Source organism: Vanacampus margaritifer, chromosome 1 (assembly GCF_051991255.1).
Source record: "Vanacampus margaritifer isolate UIUO_Vmar chromosome 1, RoL_Vmar_1.0, whole genome shotgun sequence".
In the NCBI taxonomy this organism is placed as follows: Eukaryota; Metazoa; Chordata; class Actinopteri; order Syngnathiformes; family Syngnathidae; genus Vanacampus; species Vanacampus margaritifer.
The window spans coordinates 62,294,114-62,315,261 of NC_135432.1; the positions used below are offsets into that span (position 1 = coordinate 62,294,114).

The 21,148-nt window shown below is 39.1% G+C and overlaps 2 protein-coding genes across 5 annotated transcripts in view; both read right to left on the bottom strand.

The window, feature by feature from the left end:
* Positions 1 to 9,947, bottom strand: part of stxbp6 (syntaxin binding protein 6 (amisyn)) — a 49,561-nt gene extending 39,614 nt beyond the window's left edge. The window contains exon 1 of the mRNA XM_077559944.1: positions 9,649 to 9,947. The gene's annotated coding sequence lies outside the window, so the exon portion shown is untranslated. The remainder of the gene's footprint in view (positions 1 to 9,648) is intronic.
* Positions 9,948 to 15,268: 5,321 nt separating this feature from the next.
* Positions 15,269 to 21,148, bottom strand: part of fermt2 (FERM domain containing kindlin 2) — a 42,262-nt gene continuing 36,382 nt past the window's right edge. For 3 of the 4 annotated variants that reach the window (XM_077559946.1, XM_077559948.1, XM_077559947.1), the window contains 2 exons: positions 20,986 to 21,127; positions 18,494 to 20,375 (listed from right to left, as the gene is read on the bottom strand). In XM_077559946.1, the coding sequence (XP_077416072.1) occupies positions 20,202 to 20,375; positions 20,986 to 21,127 (316 nt within the window). In that variant the 3' untranslated portion in view covers positions 18,494 to 20,201. Of the gene's footprint in view, positions 17,219 to 18,493; positions 20,376 to 20,985; positions 21,128 to 21,148 lie in introns of those variants that run through there. The other variant, XM_077559945.1, reaches the window with a different exon arrangement.

Below are 21,148 nucleotides of genomic sequence, written 5' to 3' on the forward strand. Positions count from 1 at the left end.
ACTGCTGCTGTGACTGTCCCGTGAAATTCCATTAAACGGACAATACCCCCCCACACACTTAGGGTAGGGCACTGTGTGGAGCTATCAAAATTAATCCATTACATCGACAAGTAATCTATCAACTTAATCGGCAATTTTTGCGTGAGAGTGAGTGTGGTCAACCGCCCTATCAGTCGCATTTCTGAGGCGGGGCAAACCTTAGCTAACAGACAGTGGAATGAACCAATGAGCGAAGAGCGGACGTGACACCAGAATAGCAACTCCTTGAAGTATTTTTTTTTGGGGAGACGGAGTAAAAATCTTACATGGCTACTAGCCGAAGAGAGACAGACAGTAGTGAATGACTTTGTTGAATGTCGTCGTTGCAGGAAAAACTTTTCGGCCGGTACCGAATCGCTGTATATGGACGCCTGTCCAGACCCACTTTTTTTTTTTTTAATAAAGTGGGTGGGCGTGGCTTGCAAGGCTAATTATTTTAATAATGAGTAATTGTTTGGATCCATTTTTTTTTTTAATTGTCCAAATCCTCAGCATTATCAATAGCAATTGTTCACAGATTTCTGTAGTCCATCATGAAAGAAGATTGATTATCTTCTGTGTTTAATTAATCAAAATAAGATATTTGCAAACATTTGTTTTACTTTGGAAAACAATGACCAAATTGGGAACATAGTACAACATCACCCCCAACCCCCCCCCCCCATTTTTGTATTTATTTTATTATTTTTTATTAAATCACTATATGAATACAAAGTACGAAATAAACACCAATCATTGGGGGGGTGTTTGCAATACACTTTAATGCAAAATTTAAATGAATCTGATTTCTTAATTAATCGTTTACAACCGATAGATTCTAATAACATTCAATAGTGACAGCACTAGTACTATGATTTCCCTTTAATACGTTCCACACGTTCATCTACAAGTTAAATTTGTTCTATAACTAACCAAATCAACATTCCCCATTGAAATCAATTTAAATTGTATTAATCCGTTCCAGACCCTGAAAACCATTAGCTGTTTTGTAATGTTTTTTCAGTAAATAAAAATAGCCCTGTATTGTAAAAAAAGCAGAAAACTACACAAATAAGAATGAAACAAAAAAAAAAGACATTCTATTCTCCCGGCACAGAACATTCAGTTCTGTAGAGAACCAAAACAAGTTCAATGTAACTGCCTCATACTGTAGCCACATGTCTACTCCAGAAAAAAAAAAGTCTCTGGCTAGCAGACATCGTGGCTAGCAAAATGCTTCTAGCAGCATGTCAAACTCTTTTTATCAATAGTCAACTAAATCAACCAGTGACATTTGTTTGGTGTTGAATGGAGACAAGTCTGTTGCAAACATGGGAGCACGTCAGAAGATATTCTATCAAGCACTCAACTTCGCAACCTGAAAGTCGAAAGAATTGGGTTAATTAGGACCAAATGATTTTGTGAGGTCTGTGGATGTGATCAGCCACACACTTGCGACACACACAAACACACCAAACCACCCTTAAAGCCGAGGAATCAATCAGTGGACGAACTACTGTGCGGCGAGGAGAAAAGACAGTCCCAAAAAAAAAAAGCTACAGACTGCTTTTAGTACACTAATAAACAACAGACTTAAAAATTACAAAAGTTGCTTTGTTCCATCTCCGCCAGCTTTCAAAAAGTAATAATGTGGTGGGCCGAGGGGAGCGGCGAGGCAAGAAGCAGGCTACAGTCGAGCAGTAAATAATACACAAACAAACTAGTCTCGTCGGGGGGCTGGGACTGGAAGGGGGGGCTATTGTTGGCCGGGGGTCATTGTTGTCGGGATGACGTCGACCTCCGGGGGAACACAACGGAACATAAAAAGCTCTGGCGCCGGACGAAAGAGCACTTCTGGGAGGAAAAACTCCAACTGAAACGTCTGGCTTGGGCTTGGATGCAATAACGTGAGCCTTGTTTAGCATAGCCCGCATAGCCAAGCGATAAGAGATCTGTAACAGCCAACGACTGTACGTGTCCCGCCTCAAAATGGAAAGCCAACATGCGTCGCCGTTCCTCTGGCCAACTCTTTTGCCAAAGAATTACATTTGCATTGTGGAGGGGGTAGACAATGGTGTCAATAGATTCTTAGTCGAAACAACCTACACGTGAGGAACGCGATCTTTTTCTCATCCTGATTTGCATAGAAACACCAACGACACTATTAGTTACGCTTCCGTAGCTCCGTCGCCTCATAATCAACGAGTCCGGGAGAACGTTGCTCAGACGGGCGCAAAACACAAAGGCCAAACAATCCACTTTGTGTAGGAATTCATTATTTACTTATGGATAATTTTGTAAAGGTTCGAACAGGAAAAGAGCTCTCTAGTCACACGTCTACTTTAGTGTGTGTGTGTGGGTGGGTGATTAAGTAGCTCCGCCTTAGTCTTGCGAATATCATGGCTAGCAATTATGCTTGTGGCAATATGACTTGGAAATGCATCAATTGAACAAGAATAACTGGCGTAGCGCAACATTCTCATCAGCATTTCTATTCAGAAGTTCACTCTTTACGTGCGGCTGAAGCAAAAAGAAATGCTCGGGAGAAAAAAAAAAAAGGAAAGAAATGCAAGTGGTGAATGACGATTTTTTTTTCCAGATCCTTCAAACTAGAGAGATTATCGGCACTGATATTGGGCGTTTTTTGACAAATAACGGTATCGGCCTTTAAAAACAAAACAAAAAAACAATCAATCTAAAACCATTTTAATCTCAGGGCATTATTTATTTAAATTTTCAGTTAACTTTATAAGAGATGCTGCTGACCCTGGGAACCTTCTAAACATTTTGTTTTCATTTGACATTAAAACAAAGGAATGTGAAAGTTTAAGATTTCAGGTATTTTTAAATTTTAAATTTTTACTTTTTAAGACGTACCGATTACCTTGGAAGCTCCCTGAACATTTTTGTTAGAAATGTAAAAGGATTGTCTATTTTCTAAGATAAAAAAAAAAAAAACTTAAAAAATTTTGAAAATTCTGAAAAATTATTCCATAAACATACTTTTAAGACATTGTAAAGTCAAGATTGGCATTTGCATTACAAAAAAAATTCTGCCAATATTCCCCCCCCCCCTTTTTTTTTTAAATTAATATCGGTTTCAAATATATCGGTTATCTGCCTTCTTGACTACTAATAATCGGTAAAAAATATTTCGGTCTAACTCCACTTCAAACTGTTCTGTTGCAATTGTCTGCATTGCAGAATGTAAAATATTACTTTAAAAACTTTTAAGATGGTAACAAACAGTGCAAGTCTCAATTATTTCCTATGAGAAAATTTTGCTCCAAAATAAGAACGAATCTATAGTCTACCACTGTTCCAAAACAATGCCTCAATATGACTCACCTGTTCAGTGCATATTAAAAAAAAAAAAAAAAAAACTTGCAATATAGTGTTCGAGGTGCTCTCAATGGAAACCCCAATCCCTGCCCCTCAACCACCATCCTCCAGCTGAGCTCCGCATCTACCCGCAAGCTGTCACCAGGCAAAGACGAGCCCCTCAGGTGGTCCACTGAAGCGTGAGGAAATGAGGATGTGAGGAAGAAGAAATACTCAAAAGGAGGCAGACAGGAGCCTCAAGGCAGTGACATGAAACCAGCTATGATGCCTCGACTCTCGCTCTTGTCTTATGTAACGTTTGGCGGCTGGGACGGGCCTCGTTGCCGCCGTTGGCAGCCAAACGACGTACGTAAATTTCGCGGCCGATTATCACCCAGTAAGAAAGAGCGCGCCATTAACTCCCGAGTGCACGGAGCTGGGCCAAAAGGCACCGACCCGGTCCTGGCTTTGCTACAAAGTAGACTTTCTTTTCACAGGAAAAGGCAACAAGCTGGCACTCGAGAGGGCCCCGATAGACACGGATGTATCGCGCCGCTTAAAAATCTTTCGCTTCCATTAGAAAGCAATAAAGCAGCAGTTGGCAAAGGTGAAGTAACATTTATCTTGCTTGCTTCATGGAAACAAGTGCTGCTCCGCTTTGAAAGTTACTCAGAAAGATCACATTGCTTTTGGACTGGAAAAACCTGCAGTCTTTTTCTGCCCATTGGTAGGGTTCGTTACAGTGGTCAAATCCAGATTGAAACTAAGACCGCATAAAAGTGGTTTGGTTGCAATGACGGAGTGATCCGAACTGAATGACAAAACAAATCAATGTGATGAATGATGTAACTACAAAAACCTCTGGTTTACATTTTTTAAAATCAATGAGAGGAGACGTACGAGTGACCCAATTTGAATTTTTCAAGTTCCAAACCACTGCTTGGCTGAGTTTTCACCTTCGCCATCACTTGAGTGAAGACGGTGAAGAAAAAAAAATGGAGCAATTAAGATACTTGACTGTAATGCTTTTGCATTTGCGCGAGCTGAGCTACAGTCCATGATGCAATTTTACCGAAAAGGATGGTGAAACACTTGACCCCAGATCCTGATGTCACTTACTAGGCCACGCCCCTTAAAGCAACACTAAGGAACTTCTCGTTTATGTTGATTTTGGCGACGCCATATGGACAAAAGCAGTAATGTTATGCCTGAAGAAAGATCACGTTTCCCATGAGGACAAGCACATTGTGTCATTTTTTTTGTTTTTTTTATAGCTCAAATTGATTTCCGTAATTGACGTATGCCATAAAGCAGTAGGCACATTTGTAGTTTTTTTGTGTTCCTACCGTCCTCCCCAGAGTTGCTTAGTGCCAGTATAAATGATACAGACCCCCCTCAGGCCATGTCAAAGGTACCATTCAACTAGTTTTAAGTTGATAATTCATGAGAAAAGTTATGAAAATATTTTATGAAGGTTTAAAAGTTCCTTAGTGCTACTTTAAAAGGCACACACATCCAACACAGGAATACAGTATAGTATTCCCTTAATTTTAATAAAGCAAAGTGGATGACCTAAAAAAAAAAATGGGGGGGGGGGGGGTCGTAATGAAGCCACCACACAGATCGCACCCTTGAAATAATCTCTTAAAAAATGAATTAAAAAAAATAATAATCTGCGATATAGCAAGATAAACCCCGTAATATAGAAATTTTGGACCAAAATACAAATTTGCGATATAGTGAACCGCAAAGTAGCGAGGGATCAAGTTACGAGCTTGGTCACAGAATTAATTAAACCCAAAAGTCAAGGTACCACACTGTACACCAGTAAACAAGTAGAGCATAATATTGGACTGCAACTTTTCCAGCAATTAAAATGCCAGTAACTTCCAATGTATGCTTCCTCCATCCGCAGTGGAGTAAAAAAAAAATAATAATAATAATTATACCCCCGGCCGCTCTATGCAGCAAGACAGTAATGAAGTTTGTCCTCACTTTGGGCAAAGACAGCAGCAAAAGCGCGTGGGCCAGGCGGCTACCTACAACGAGACGCCCCCCCAAAAAAAAAACAGCCAACAATTGGATGATTGTTGGCCTGACAGGACGGACGGACTCCCCGTGGCAATCCCGTAACAAAAGACACAATCGCGAGCTCCAACAGCAAATGCCTGGATATGGGAATTTGTTTTCTAGCTATAGTCGTAAAAAAGATGACTTTCCTAATGACTCACAGGATCGGATTTTACATCCCGAGCATCCTTTTGAGGGTGATGTCGAACCACCGCGACGTCTTTGTGGCAGCTGTGCATCCAACGTGGCCACGTGCACACATTGGGGGATATACTGTAACAGTACCCTCCCATAACGGCAGCGAAAGATTTACGTTTCTGTGGTGGCCAGCCAGTTTTGGGAACTATCGACAGTGCGCCGTTCAAGAATGTGTAGTTTGGATGGGGAAAATAACAGTAAGTGCATGACTACACATACAAAAAAAAAAAAAGAAAAAAAAAAGAGAGCAATGATGATGTGTCAAATCGGTAAAATTACTGAATGAACAATACTGAGCTCTCCAGAAAAAAAAAAAGAAAAAGAAAAAGAAAAAAAAAAGTAAGTGCATGACTTGTCTTTCTGGGCGCCTAAACTCTCTCCACGTGACGTCGTCGTGAGGAATAACTCTCCCTCTCTTCCTCGAGGGGCGGTCTGAATGCCTGACAATCCTTTTTAGCAGTGTTACAATGCATCATTCCAAAGCTTACACTTAGGGACTCGTGCGCAAATCTCTCTTGCTTTGAGGCGGTGTTGCAAAAACATTATTTTTTTTTTTTTCCTGGCATTGAAAGCAACACATTTATATTTTATTGCCGCAAAGTGGGGGGAAAAACAAGCACAAAAGGTAGGATTGCTTATCCAGGCCAGTCCAACCGCAAAATAACATTTGATTTGTTTCCCAGCCATCTTAAATGTTAAGTTTTGTCCAAACAAGTCAAAAGAAATGTGATGCTTTATCAATTTGAGGAGGGTTGCTTTCATACCTTGTGACTTCCTCACTTGTTTGTTGAGCTAGTTTAAGGCATTTTGAGCTCTTGAAAACTGAATAGAGAGGCACTTTTCTCATGAGCGACCTTGTGCCAAAACCGCACTGTTGACTGCGCATGTGACGTCCGAGGCAACTGAAAATTACAGTCCAGTAAGTTAGGCAAACAAAAGGCGTCGGTGTTGCAACTTCTCGTGCGCAGCACAACCTGACATGGTTTGCACAAGCTATGTACACAAATAAAACACATCATTTTTTTTTTTAATCAAAGAAATTTTTTGTAGAATTCCCATCACAAATTTAATGGATAATAGTTTTATCACTTTAAGCGCTCTTGCTACATTTGGTGACTGTGGGCGGAGCTAGAGGGTTGCTAAGGGCTTTAAAATAAATAAATAAATAAATGAAACAATTTGCCCAATTTGGATTCCCCAACAAAACGTGCATTAATGCAAAATATTTAAAGGCATACTTGACTCATTTTCAGCAGTAAAAAGTTAGTATTTTTGTCCAGAATGGATTTGATAACTACATTTTTTTTGTATACAGGTAATACCTTTAAAAACATTTTTTTTTTCCCCCCCCACTTGCTGTCGACTGACGATAACATCACCTGTGCTGAGGAAGTAGGTAACGACCAATCATGGTTCACCTGTTTTCTGGGTTTGGTCAACAAACGGAGCAAACTCGGCACAGGTGATGTCATCTTCAGTCGACAGCAAGTAGAATTTTTTTTTTTTTTTTTTTTTTTTTTTAAAAAGGTATTGATTGCACAAGATAACTAATAAAGTTTTCAAATTAATTCTGGGCAAAAGTATTCACTTTTTACTGCTAAAAATGGCTCAATGAGTCAATTGTCCCTTTAATGTTCTTGATGAGGAAATCTAATGAATAAATTGCTTTTGATATACGCGACCAGTCAACGGTTAGTTTTCTAGTAATATTTCTCTGTCCGAAGCAAACCAAGATTGTAAACACAGCTCCGGAGCCAACCCGACACCAGACATGATGTTAGAAGTAATTGGACAAAGAAATACAGAGCAAGATATAAGCTTATCTTTTATGGCGTAGCAGAGCAAATTAAGACCTGGCCCTAAAACTCTTTCCAGGGAAGAGGCAATCATTTATCCTAAATGGGTTAGTTGGTCCTCGCAGCTGGGAACACGGGTCAGATAAGAAGCCTCCAGGCTAATAAGAGCCAAAAAAGAAAAAAAACTTTCACAGAGACCAATTTGTACGCCCACATACAGTACTTCAATCTTGTTGAAAATGATAGTTTATGGAGAAATTAAGCAAAATAAGGTGCAATGCTATGTATGTCATGCAATTTCAAAAGAACAGTATATAAAAATCATTTTGTGTACTGACAAAAAAAAAAAAAAGTTTATCCATCTAATTGGTTAGTTCATTCTTCTTAATCCTATGTAACAAAAACAAAACGTATCAAAAAAAGAAAGAAAAAAAAGGTTGGAAATTCTCCTGTGAATTTTGAACTTGAACTTGTTGAATGGGACATCGATTATCTTATGTCATGAGTTGTTCAATATTTGCAATTGCAAATGTTTATGTGTGCGGGCAACACATGGAATTGGCTCCTACAGTCAGAAGCCGTCTTGTAAAATTTCTGGATTGGAGCCAGTTTGGCAACACTGTAAATGCAACATGGGGAAACCCTTTTTAATTTTGAGTCGCCTGAGGTATTTGTCAAGTCAAAACTTGCTGTCTAATAGTGTCAAAATCTGTTACGGAAAACCAAATTTAATCTAGATTGGAAACAAATTTGGCAACAATTTAAAATTAATGTATAAATATATATATATATATATATATATATATATATATATATATATATATATATATATATATATATATATATATATATATATATATATATATATATATATATTTTATTTTTTTTAATCGGATTTAACTATTATGAGGTGTAAAATGTGACATCAAGCAAAATTGAATCTTGATTGGAGCCAGATTTGGCAGCAATGTAAATTGAACACTGGGAAATCAATTTAATGTTGACCGAGTTAGGGTGCTTGTAAAATCAAATGTTTGCTATGGATGGAGTATCAAAAGCAATTATGTCAAATACAGTTTAATCCAGATTGGATCCAGATATAGAAAAATGAAATTTAACAGTCATATGTAGCTTTTGTTAAGTTTTATGATTTGAAGGGAATTTGCTGTGTGTAAGAGCAGTCAAAAACTGTGACATCAAACCAAATTCAATCCAGATTGCAGCCAGATTATGCACTCGGCATTAAAGTCAATTTATTATAAGGAAACCCAGTTTTAACAATGAGTCAGTATTTGCCATGACACAGATTGCTGTCTAGGGACAGACAAAAGCCAAAACAAATTGGATCCGGATTCAACATGTACACATGCCATTTAACCATCAAATAGATCTTTGTCATGTTTCACGTTTTGTAATTCAAATGGGTTTTAAATGTGTAAGGTCTGAACACAGTATCAAACAGTTGATCCTGTGTTGGAACCCGATTTATCTTTGGATTTGAATAGAATTTGCAATGTGCACAGCCTGTGAAAGTATGTCAACCAAGACGAACCCTGACTGGAACCAGATCCGGCAGAAAAGTTTAACATTGAACCGCTTAGTTTGGGGTCTCTGTCACATCAATAATGTATGCAGAATCAAAAGGCGTTACAAGTTCAACAAACCAAGATGAATCCGGAATGGATCCAGATTTGTTGTCAATTTAAAGTGTCATTTTTATTTTTTTAATGACATGATTTTATTACATCATGACTGGAATTTGCTGTGTGTGTGAGCATTGTGATTCCAAACCACATGCAGGCTAATTCGGGATTGCTAGATTTGGCAACGTTAATTTCACGTGAACCATATTGAGCTCAAAGGTTAAGTTTGGCTTGAATTTACAACTTGGCTTTGTTTCCCTTGAGGTGACGAAGAGTAGTTTGCCTCCCAACTCAGACCCTTGCGTCACGTTAATTGACAATCAAAGCGGAGCGCTTCCGAACGGAGCACAATTCGAACGTAAGCGTGAACCCAAACAATGTTAAACTTGTAGTTTGAAGTGGGAAGAATTCAAGTTTGTTTACGACAACGCGGCGGTTAATTAGCTACCTGCGCGCACACCTGTTCCGATAGAACGCATGTTGAAATGACTTCAAACATGTAAACCTACTTTAAACACTTGTTGTTTAAAAACTTGTGGCCCCCCCCCCCCCCCTCTATTTCACACACAACACGCAGACATCCATCGACATCGTTTACTCACCGGCTTGTGTGCTTTTCAACGTTCCACGTGCTGCCCACACAAATGCCGTCCTCGTCCCCCCCAAAAAAAGCTAGCTTGTCGTGTCCAACATGTCCGCGGTTTTTTTTTTCTTTTCTTTCTATCCTTTGCAGTCGGTTGATTGAAAGGCGACTTTTTTTTCTTTCTTTTTTTTCTTTCTTTTTTTTCTACACGAAAAACCCCAAGAGACGAGGAGTCCTCTCGTCTGCGGGGCTGACTTGACTGCAGCTGAAGTGAGCGAGCGTCTGCCTGCTCGGATGGGGAGCCAGCGGCAGGTTCGCACGCACGCGCGCTCGCGCACGCATGCTGTCATTTCACGTCCGCATGCAGACATGTTTTTTTTTGGGGGGGGGGGGGGGTTGCTGTATTCTGCTCATTATTGGTCGCATTGTTGTTGTTATCTGATTTAGAACTTGTTGACTTGTGTGTGACGTCACTCACATGTGATAGAATTTAAGTGAGTGTGTCGCAGTGAATGCTTAAAACTGCAAAGTGTTAAGTACTGTAACTGAAATATACATTGTTCCACACGAATTCATGGTTCATTGTCCTTTATTTTAGCATAAGACTTCAGACCGAAACATTTGTGTAACGTATAAATAATAGTATTTTTATTTGTCAAAATCATTCAGCCCTACTTTCTACTACTTACCAGGGTAGGCAAAATTACACTGCAGCTAGCCTTGGCTCATACTTTTATGCTAAGCTAAATTAGCTAATGAAAGAAGAAAAATACCAGTTGTTTGAATGTATTTTTTCAGATTAGATTAATTTTCTGGATCACGAAAATCCTCCAAAATCTTTCCCGGAGCAGACTATGTCAAATATGTTTCTTAAATAAGGCTACAGAAGGAGAAAATCTTGCATCATCGTCAATGCTACCTGGTTCACGGTTTCTCCGTTCTTTCCCTGTTTTTTTTTCTGCCTTTAGAAGACCCAACAATCTCATTTTTTATTTTGGAATGGACACATGCTATCGAAGTCCTTAATACACAAAACAATGGCGAAGAGGACAAGTACTTTATGTATTTTATCGTTTTCCCGCTTCTTTAAAAACGCCTTTTAAAAGAGTACTACAAACACCCGCTGTGATTGATACCACAGAATTGCAACCGTTTCGAAAAGTGTAAAGCACAAAGAACACTCCTCGAGTTTGTCATAAAAATGAAAGCTTGGGGGTGTTTTCACCACCGCCACGTTACCAGAAAAGGTTTCTCAACGCATAACAGTAGCATTTATGGGAATATACAGCGCACCGGAGGCTCATAAACCCGGGCTCGAAAATAATTGGACACACCTTGTAGACCCCCTTGGATCGTTTCAGCTGCCACCGAGCTAGCTGCATTATGAAGGATGACCCCAGCCCACCTCGTTGCACACTTTCTACTACCTCGTGGTTCCGGCTACAGGATGTATTTCCGTTTTATTTCTCTGTATGAGGTTTGGCAGCACATATTGAATGAATTGCCCACGACGCAGACCTGTGAGACATGTTCAGCGGCCATAAAGCCATTCCGTTCCGTGATGACGGGCCTATAATGGCGGCAAATATAATATTTTACGATTTAATTACCAAGTGGCTGGCTTGAACCTCCAATAACTCCGACACAGTAGCTTGCCCTCTCCCTCTCAACAGTCACCAGCCCGTCCGTCCGCTACAGGTTTCGTTACGCTTCCGCAAATTCCTGACTGCTGCATGAACGCTTACCGGGGAGGTGTCCGTGTTTATGGCAGTCCTTAGCTGCCAGCTGCTTTAGTTTCCGCACGCTAGCACGACTTTATGCTACCACGGCAAGCCTGTGCAGCTGTGAGAGCGTACAAGTGTGTGTATGTTTGTGTCTGTCTCGTGCTTTGCTTGGCCGGTTGAGAGTCATCCAAGACAATCCGGTGCTAAGCTACGGAATTGTTTCCTGATTGTTTTGGCCGCCGGTAATGTTTGTAGACACCACTAGCTTGCCCATGGTGGTTCAGGGTTTTTGTGACATTAACGCTTCGATAATTTGACAAAACATGGTCAAATGTTTGTTAAAGAAGCTAGCAGAGAAATGCCATGTTACAAAATAAGACCGGGGTTCCACCTGGATCTGTGTTAGCTCCACAAGTATTTGTCGAAATGCAATCTGGTTGGAATGGCCACTTTAACCTGAATACAATGCAACAAGAATTTTGAAAATCGTAAGATGGGTTAGAGGGAAATTGAGTTTTTTGTCGTCTATGGAAAATCTGGCCTAAAAACACCTTAAAATTACAATAAAACGGATGACAAGTTTTGCTTAAAAACGTCCACCAATTTCTCATACAGGCCAAAATTCCGAGACTTCAACACGTCAGTTAGTAGCCAATTGTTTTTCTCGTGAATTTATTTGTTTTGGAGAATTTTAGAGGCATTTAAAATGCTAATTCCGTGTTTTTTTTTAAGAAAATGTATCTAAGATGGCGGCCACTTATCACGTTACTACTAACAAGGTAAAACGACATGTTTCCACAAACTTAAAGTGGAAGTCAACTTTCTTGACAATAATATGTTATATGTGACCTCACTAGCCTAAACATGGACATTCTGATTAATATTTCATTTGTGGAATATGAGTTATGAAGCAAAATCCATCCGTTTTTATCCATCTCAGGGGGCGGCCATTTTGCCACTTGCTGACGACTGAAGATGACATTACAATTACTCAGGGCTCAGATAACGACCAATCACAGCTCACCTGTTTTCTGAAGCTGAGCTGTGATTGGTTGTTACCTGAGACCCGAGCAAGTGTGATGTCATTTTCACTTGGCAGGAAGTGGCAAAATGGCCGCCTCCTTGATTTTGCTGCTTCACTCATATTCCACTTACGCAATATTAACCATAATACCATATTTAGAAACTAGTGGGACTGCATAGAACAATATCTCCGCTATTGACATTTACATTGTTGAATGGCTGACGAGGTTAACATTGATGATAGAAATAAAATGCACCTGGATCGGGTTCGATGGAAAAAAATGTGAAACTAGATCCAAACTTCCACAATCCTGCTGCTTATTGGCTCACCTGTTGAAGCATTCCTGGTAGCGAAATCCCACCAGAGTTCATAACAACCGTGAACAAATGCCGCGTTTGTCTCTCACCGGTGGCAAATTGCTACAAATTATACACAAATCTCGCAGCGTGAACGAAACCATGTACTTGGCAGCTGGCAATCCCTAATAATCAAGTCTTGAATGTTCTCTGTTTAAACCTCTCAAGTTACACTTTGTCTGGCTCTTTGAACACACAACCGCAGCAAGCTGCGCCGCCATCTGCAGCAGCATGTGGAAACGCTTCGTTTGGAGAGTCCAGGGGGAAACAAATGTTTGCCTCTGAGGTTTTTATGCTTACTTTGAGACCATCCACTTTGATTTCAACAAATGCGGATTAGAGATTGCGGGGTGGGGTCGGGGTGGCGCTGCTGCGAGGGAGGTCCGTAGGGAAGGACAACAACAAGAGAGTTGTGGAAACTCTGTGGAAAAAAAAAAAAAGGCAGAAGTGAAACCTCCCAGACGTGAGTAAACCTGCTCACAGTAATGAGTCACTGTTTCCTGGTTGCGGTTTACCGCAAACATTTGAGGCCATTGGCTGTTTCCTGGGAATTCAGGCAGCTTCATCTCTGGGGGGGAACCGCTGACTGGTGATTTACTCCTGATGAAAGAGGTGCGACGTTCCACCGAGTCCACGCTGCGGGAGATGGGCCCAAAATTTAAAAGCAGAAATTTTAGTTTCCAATGGAGCATCAGTGACAAAAAAAAAGATACTTGGGTCTAATTAGCTCTTACTATTAGGGCCACTTATAAATATATTTTTTAGAGGGCGGGGGCAATATTCTATATAATAGTATATATATATAATATATAATATATATATATATATATATATATATATAATAATATATAAAAAAAATTATATAATAATATTATATAAAAAAAATCTCAAATTTACCACTTTATTAAGTGGCAGATTTGCGAGGAAAGAAACTTACAAGAAATATATGTAGCATAGCTATAGTGTAATCATGTAAGGATTCGTTGGTGGTTTATGGAACACTGTTTATAAATGAAAAGGTAGGATGGAGACGGATTCATTCTTAAATTTAAACTTTTTTTTAATGCTTTATTTAAGAAATTGAAATCACAAGCCAAACATCATCACAGTGCACAACAATCTCACAATAACAATAAAGGAAAATAAAAATGTATAATACAAAATAAATTAAAATGAAATTAAAAATATGCCAGAAACTAAACTAAGAAATATTAAAAACACCAAAATGAGAACACAAATTTAAGGTCTTGATAGCCTTCTTATTTTTGGAAGTAGTTTAAACTTTACTCGTCATTCACCGTAGCTAGCGCGACAGCACTTTTTGATCAGCTGACTAACACTATCCAATCAAATGCTAGCATACGATAGGTATGTGGCGCTAATACGCCGTCGTAGCTCTCTTATATGGCCACAAAAACATTTTAAAATTATAATTTATTGAATTAAATGGTTCTTGTTGTGGTAAGGGACTTTTAAAACACATTATAAAAACACTCAACACAACCAGGTGAAAAACACTGCTCAGGATAATCTTTAAATCCAACAATTATTTTAAACCATAGTGTACTTTGATCTTTGGCCCAATTATCATTAAGTGCATAGTTTTAGTAATCCCTTGGAATAGTTACAAGCACTCCTACATATAACGACTCAACGAATGCTCAAATAGAATCTGAATTCAACTGGATTAACTGCATTTTTTTTTCTTTAAATTAAAACAATTCTCTGCGTCTTAATCACGTCGGTGACATGCTTTGGTCAACATACTTTCAGGATCAAGAATTACGGCACCCTTTTCATAAAAAAGGAAAAGAAAAATCAAAATACCTTCTTGGAAATTTTGATTGGGTTCTCAGAAACGTCTACTGCACGTCATACTTTGGTTTCAAGCGCCACCTGGAGGATGATATTTTGCAGTTTCCATGCAAAATATTTCCTGGTAAATTTTGTCATGCGCTTCCAAAGAAAGCATTTCAAGAAACATTTTGAAGTCTGTCCTCCTAACATAAGCGAGTGATGAAGGAAGCCACCAACGGACCGGAGAGGTTTCGAGGTTAATTGCCTCTATTTCTCCTCCTTTCCCATCAGTTGGCATTCGGTCATGAAAAACGTTCCCAAAGGAGGCGAGTGGAGGGCTGCTATCGGAGGCCTACCTGGCACGCCGTTTCCCTTGGCTAGCGCCTACGGGTTTTTTCCCCTCCTCTCTCCTACTCCCTAAATCCTGGAAAACATAAACATCCTCTCAGCCACATGGAGATGGGCCTGGGCTGTGTGCGGCCGAGGTGCCTCGGGTCCCCATGGTGAGCAGGGTAAACATGGACCTCCCTAATACACTTGGACAACTAATAACACTTAATATAGAGGGTGTAGGTTGATAAATGCACTACCACTGTGGTTCTCAAACTTTTCTATTTTTTATTTATTTTTAAAAAAAAAACACCACATATCTATCCTCATTGTGTAAATAAAAAAATATATAATTTTCGCCTATAAACTGTGTATATTTAATATTGTAAAGCACTGCGTAACATGGAGTTTAAACATCCATACTGGTCTTAAATAGAAGACAAACATGTATTGCATATAAATAAAAATGGCACCAATATTTTACCTCAAAGTTAACACAACTGAAATGGACTTTACTGTACTACTAGATGTCTGTTTGAACAGTTATTTCAGTAATTCTTCCACATACCGCTAGAGGGAGCCCTCATACCACACACTAAAATCTCAAACTAAAACCACCCCGACGTCATATTTTAATCCTTTCGTAACTAAAATAGTTTGAAAAATGTGCGGTAAAGGATCACCTCTGTGGTTTGTTTAGCTTTTTCTTTTGGCTTTTTGAAGAAGAAAATGAGACGCACTGCAATAATGGAGAATGTTGTTTTTAGAATTTTGGTGAGCAATTTACAGTGGCTACTTGCAACAAAAACACCAAATTCCCATCTGAAGACATTTTCATATGATACTCTTTTTTTTTTATATTGATATGACAGGGAGAAATTGGCCCACTAAAAGGTATTTTCCAGTGTGTTGAATAAATCTGTATAATACCTAACTTTCGCAAATGCTGCTTTGTTTTCATTGGCCTATGAGCCAAGTGCAAATTCTGCCTAGCAACAAATGGCAGGATTGTTTGTTTACGTTGCTGCATCTTTTACATGAATAAACTTCACTTCCAAAGATTAATCTTACATATTTGTGTCATCTGTTCCTTTTATAACATTGAAATTTAATGATAAAAAATCTCAGCATGTGTGCAGACAACGTTCAAAAGGCAGAATCATTTATTTCTCTTGGGTCCATGCTTGTCAAAACAGCCTTGCTTTAATTTATTAACAGATCATCAGAATTACCTGTGAGACCTTTTAAGGCTCTTCTGAAAAGCACAATTCTAAATATATATATATATTCTTGTTCGCTTTGTTCCTCCAGACAGATTTGAAGTGAGACAACCACTTAAATGGAGATTTAAGATATCAGCCATCCATCACGTATATGTGCCGAGCCGAGCCGGCCGTTAGTAATGGTTTTCATATGGCGAGCCATCACCGCCGCATTGGAATTCTGCAAGAATGAAAATAAACTCACCAGAACAGTTCAATCACATTGTGTTCTCTCAGATCTTAGTCGACAAGAAAGGAATGTAGTGATAACTTGACTTACAAATGAATGCCTCAAGTTATGAGTGAAATTGAGCGCTGAGATGATGGCTATTCTGCCCTTGGTCTCATAAAAGTGTGCTAGCTTAATGCTAGCACATGTAGTGAAATGTGATACACAGGCTAATGAAACTAGCATCAATACCACAGTCACAGTTTTACGTGTGTGGAAGGAATGTTGATAACATTTTATTAGCAGTTTTAAATGTCAGACCGCCATCATTTCTCATAAATTTGACTGTTAATGCCTTGCTAGCCAAAAACTGAAAGTTATGACTAACTGCGGTTCTATGACTCCCGCACGGCCGCGCATGCGCAGGAAACATTCCGTGCTCGAAGCACCGCCATCTGGTGGTCGGGAGTGACGGGGAAAAACAAACTCACCGCATGTCACTGGAAACGTCGACCTCGCTGTTTTCCCTCATTTTTTATTTTGGTATTCTTTTGAAGGAATAATTGATGAGAAGAGGATCATCATCAAAAACAGCCTGAGGCTCCATGTCGTCATGTGACATGATGTCACTCACTGGTAGACCAGGTTGAGCTCCTTACCGGCACGTTATCATCCGAATGACTCCATTTGTCATGATGTTGTTTACGGATGACATCAGGCAGGACAAATTGTTGAACTAAACCAAAGGCTTGTCGTTGTCCCAAAAGACACAAGATGAGAACATTATGACACACGACTGATGATCTTACCATTAGCTTCTTGGCGTCCGGTGTCATGTTTAGTCGTTTTCCATGGAAACAAGCAACTTTTGTTTTGATGTGGCTCTCAAGTGGCCACACTGACTGAGTAATGATGGCGAGCGTTTGGCTAGGACAAAAGGAGATAAAGTGTTATTTGGTGTTAATGCTCAGGGTGGTGCGTTGTTTTTCCTGAGTTGGATAAAACAAACTATTGGCAGGGATCTTTCAAAAGTTGACAGTAATGACGAATAATTGAGCTATGGCAAGTAAAAAAAAAAGAAAAGAAAGAGAGATGGGAATGCTAATTTATGCTTCAGTTTACTACAAATGTGATTTTTACAAGTAACCAAAGTTAGACATTTTTAAATGCAAAATTCTTTAAACCGATCTCCAACTTTTCTTCTTGCAACTGTACGACTTTTCCTATAATAAAAAAAAAATACTTAAAAATTGTCCTTTTAACAATACAGTATTTTTTTCAACATGGCTTCTTTATTTTCCTTTTTATTATCTGAAGTTATATATAATTTTACTTATTTTTTTCATTGATCATTCCTTATATTAGGAAAATAAAACATGTACCTATTTTCTGTGACTATTCTTGTTTATTTTATTTAAGATTCTGCAAAAAAGTTCATATTTTTGATACCACCGTTTTCAACCAAATGTTTCCTCTAATGTGACTATGGGCATCAGCTGTTGTGGGCAGTCATCCCTTTGACCTTCTCACGTCCTTCATGCGATTAACTGAAGTGACCGAAAAGGTGGTTTATTGTCTCATTGCTCCACTACGATGAAAACGGGCCGCTCATCTAAACGTGCGATTTGAAAGACGAGGCTGCCATTCTTCCATCTATCTTCTATCATCACACCTCTCTGTGTGCTGTTTGATGGTGTTGATACACAGGTAGGGAAAAAGGATAATCTTTTGGGGGGGGGTGCAAATAAGGAACGCTAAATTCAAGTAACTGTACTGCCCTCTGGTGGGAAAATATTGTTAGTGCAAGTGGGATATGCATTTTGTGTTTTAGTTGAACGGAAAGTCACTTTTAAGGAATATAAAATGCATTTTGTAAGAAAAGCCTTTACATGAAACTGTTGGAAATAAATTCATGTTGTACCAACAAATCACAAGGGGGGAAATGTCCGTTAAAATTCTTTTAGAGATTTTTTGGGGAGAATTTAAAACAACAAAACTCAAGCCCTATTAAAAAATAAGTCAATCTTTTAATAATAACGATTTCCCATTTTTAGGTACCAGTAAATGTTCTTGGAATATTTTGAGATTTTTTTCCCAAGATTTTTTTTTTTTTAAATCAAGAGAACAATTAGAAATGTTCAATAAAATTTTGCGAGATTTGCAAAGTATTATATAAATTAACAAAAATAATTTATCAAAAAGTGAGGTGTTAAATAAAAATTACTTTTATTATTTTTTTAAAATAAATGCATGTTTGTTTGTTTGTTTTTTACAGTCAAAACAACCAAAACAAGAAAATAACAGGACATGCATTGTTGCTCCTGACACGAGAATGGCAAACAAAAATAAAACATGAAGACAACTCCTTCATATTCCATAAAACACTTCTGAGACGACAACAAAAAGCTGCAAAAGTAGTGTTTGAGTAAAAGCAACTTGAGAATTTCCGTGAGTTTAGGATACTTTCATTTTAACGTGATGACAATCATCACGTTAAGAACACACTTGCGCGCGCAACACACACATAAAACATATTTACCCCTCAAAGTAGAGAGAAAAAAAGACTGTACAATTCTATAAAAGCTGTGTTTTTACATTAGTTACAAAACAAATAATAATACTTCATTTTGCTTGCATAATTGATAGTGGGCATTTGCTGGTGTGTTCTCATACAATTCATAATCAGCAGAAGAACAATAATACTATGTGGCGTGAGAGACACGTAGAGGTAATATGACGATTACTTATACGTCCGTTGGGTGAGAGCATTTGTATTAAAAACGACAACAAAAATGCAGATATTAATATTTCATAATAATTTTGCTGGATATTCAAAGCGGTCCGGCCCCCTGACATAATGCTTCATGCAAAGTGGACGCGGTCTTTGAGCGTAACATCTTCCAAGTGGACCAAATTCAAAGCGACGTGTCCAAGTGCTTAGAGACAATTGGTGGGTTTTAGGACCTGGGGGAGAGGCTAGTGAAAGCCCTTTGAGCTTTTATTCTATATCCTACTAGTACACTCAATTGTACATGCACTAGTTTGCTCTTTGTCCTTTCTAGTAAGACAATTCAGTGCACTAGTGGAATGAGCAATACTAGAATAAACTACTGATGCTTTTTTTCTTCACTATTGTATGGCATTCTTGTGCAAAACGGTGCGCTAGTTGACAACTGTGCTACTAGTACCCTAGTCTTCACACTAGTGCACCCTTATTGTTCTCCTAATATGTTAAATTGTCCTACTAGTGAGGTCAAAGACAGCTTCACAAACTAGTATCCTCCTCGAGTTTACTAGTAGCATCAGTAGGTCATTCTACTAGTGTACCAAATTGTCTTACTAGTGAGATGAAAGATAGCTTTCCATTTAGGAATGTGTCACAAACTAGTAGCCTTCTGGACTGTACCAGTAGCACCAAAGTGCCAACTAGTAGTTTTGCTACAAGTGCACCCTTTGTGTTCTACTAGTGTACTTTTTTTTTTTTTTAACTAGTGAGGATAAGAACCTTCAGCGCACTAGTAGGAAATTGAATAAATGCTCAAACTGCTTGTGTCAGACACTAGTAACATCCTGGATCCTACTCATAGCACCAAAGTGGTGGTGATGGGGGGGGGGGGGGGGCATTACTAGTCAGACAGTTGTTCTACTAGTGCACTGAAGTGGCTTACATATATTATACTGTTCATTCAATAGCCATCTTCAGATCCATGTACTAGTACGCTCTTTGTCCTCTTTAGTATGACAACTACATAGTACTTGGTGAGACAAAAGTGCACACTACTAGTGCCACAAAACTCAACCAGATAGCATGTAGTGCGCACTTTACTAGTGGGAACCAAGAGCATGGCAGTCCATGGATCGTGCTGTAGTGAGCGAGCGGGCGGGCGGGTCCTGACGGTGTTATGCGTGGTCAGACCCACCCGCTGGTCAGCTTGTAGAACATGTCGTCGTCCAGGGTCTCGTTCTGGTCCTTGGCCCGCGTGGACAGGAAGATGTAACCGCCGATGAACTCGTGGACCACCTTGCAGTCCACCTCGGCACAGATGAACGACAGGCTGGGCTCGTCCGCAAACTCCACAGTCACCTTCAGAGGGCGCCAAAAATTGAAGACACGTTGATGCTACATGCTATTTGTTAGCATGTCTTAAAACCATATAAGCCTTGATTTTGTTTTGTAGGCTCAATTTGAAACCCGAAAAGTCTACTTTGACCCTACTTTCAAATCCTAAATTGAAATCAGATTTATGCTTAAAATTCTAATTTAAATGTTTTACACAAATCCTGCCTTAACTTGTTTCTCTAACCAAAAATCAAACCCCCAAATTAGAAACCCTAACCATGACTCCTAATCAATGAAACCTTAACCGTAATCCAGTTTTGCAAATCTAAATTGAAATCCTACCCTTGGTTTGAATCCTTATTTTTAAACTGTAACCCTGTTTTTAATTCGTAATTTGAAACCCAAACACAGGGTTGAAACCCTAATTTGGAACCTTAAAACAAGCTTTAAGCACTTAATCTGGCCTGCAAACCCACTTTGAAAGTCGAATAAATCCTTATTTTAAGGCTTAACCATGGCTTGAAACCATATTTTGAATCCCTTAAAAATCCATGGCTTGAAACTCGAACCTACAATTGAAACCTGTAAGGAGACAGCAATGTGTAGGCTAAAGCTAACTTTCTCTTTTCCTTACCATCTTGATCTCCCAGTTGACGTTCCACTGCTTCATGTTGCTGAAGCGCCATGTCTTGATGGCGTCCCCGGTGCCGGCGTCCATGCGGATCAGACGGTTGTAGGTGATGCCAATCAGCTCGTCCCGCTTCCCACCCTGGAACCTGATGGCAGCAAAACTCTTA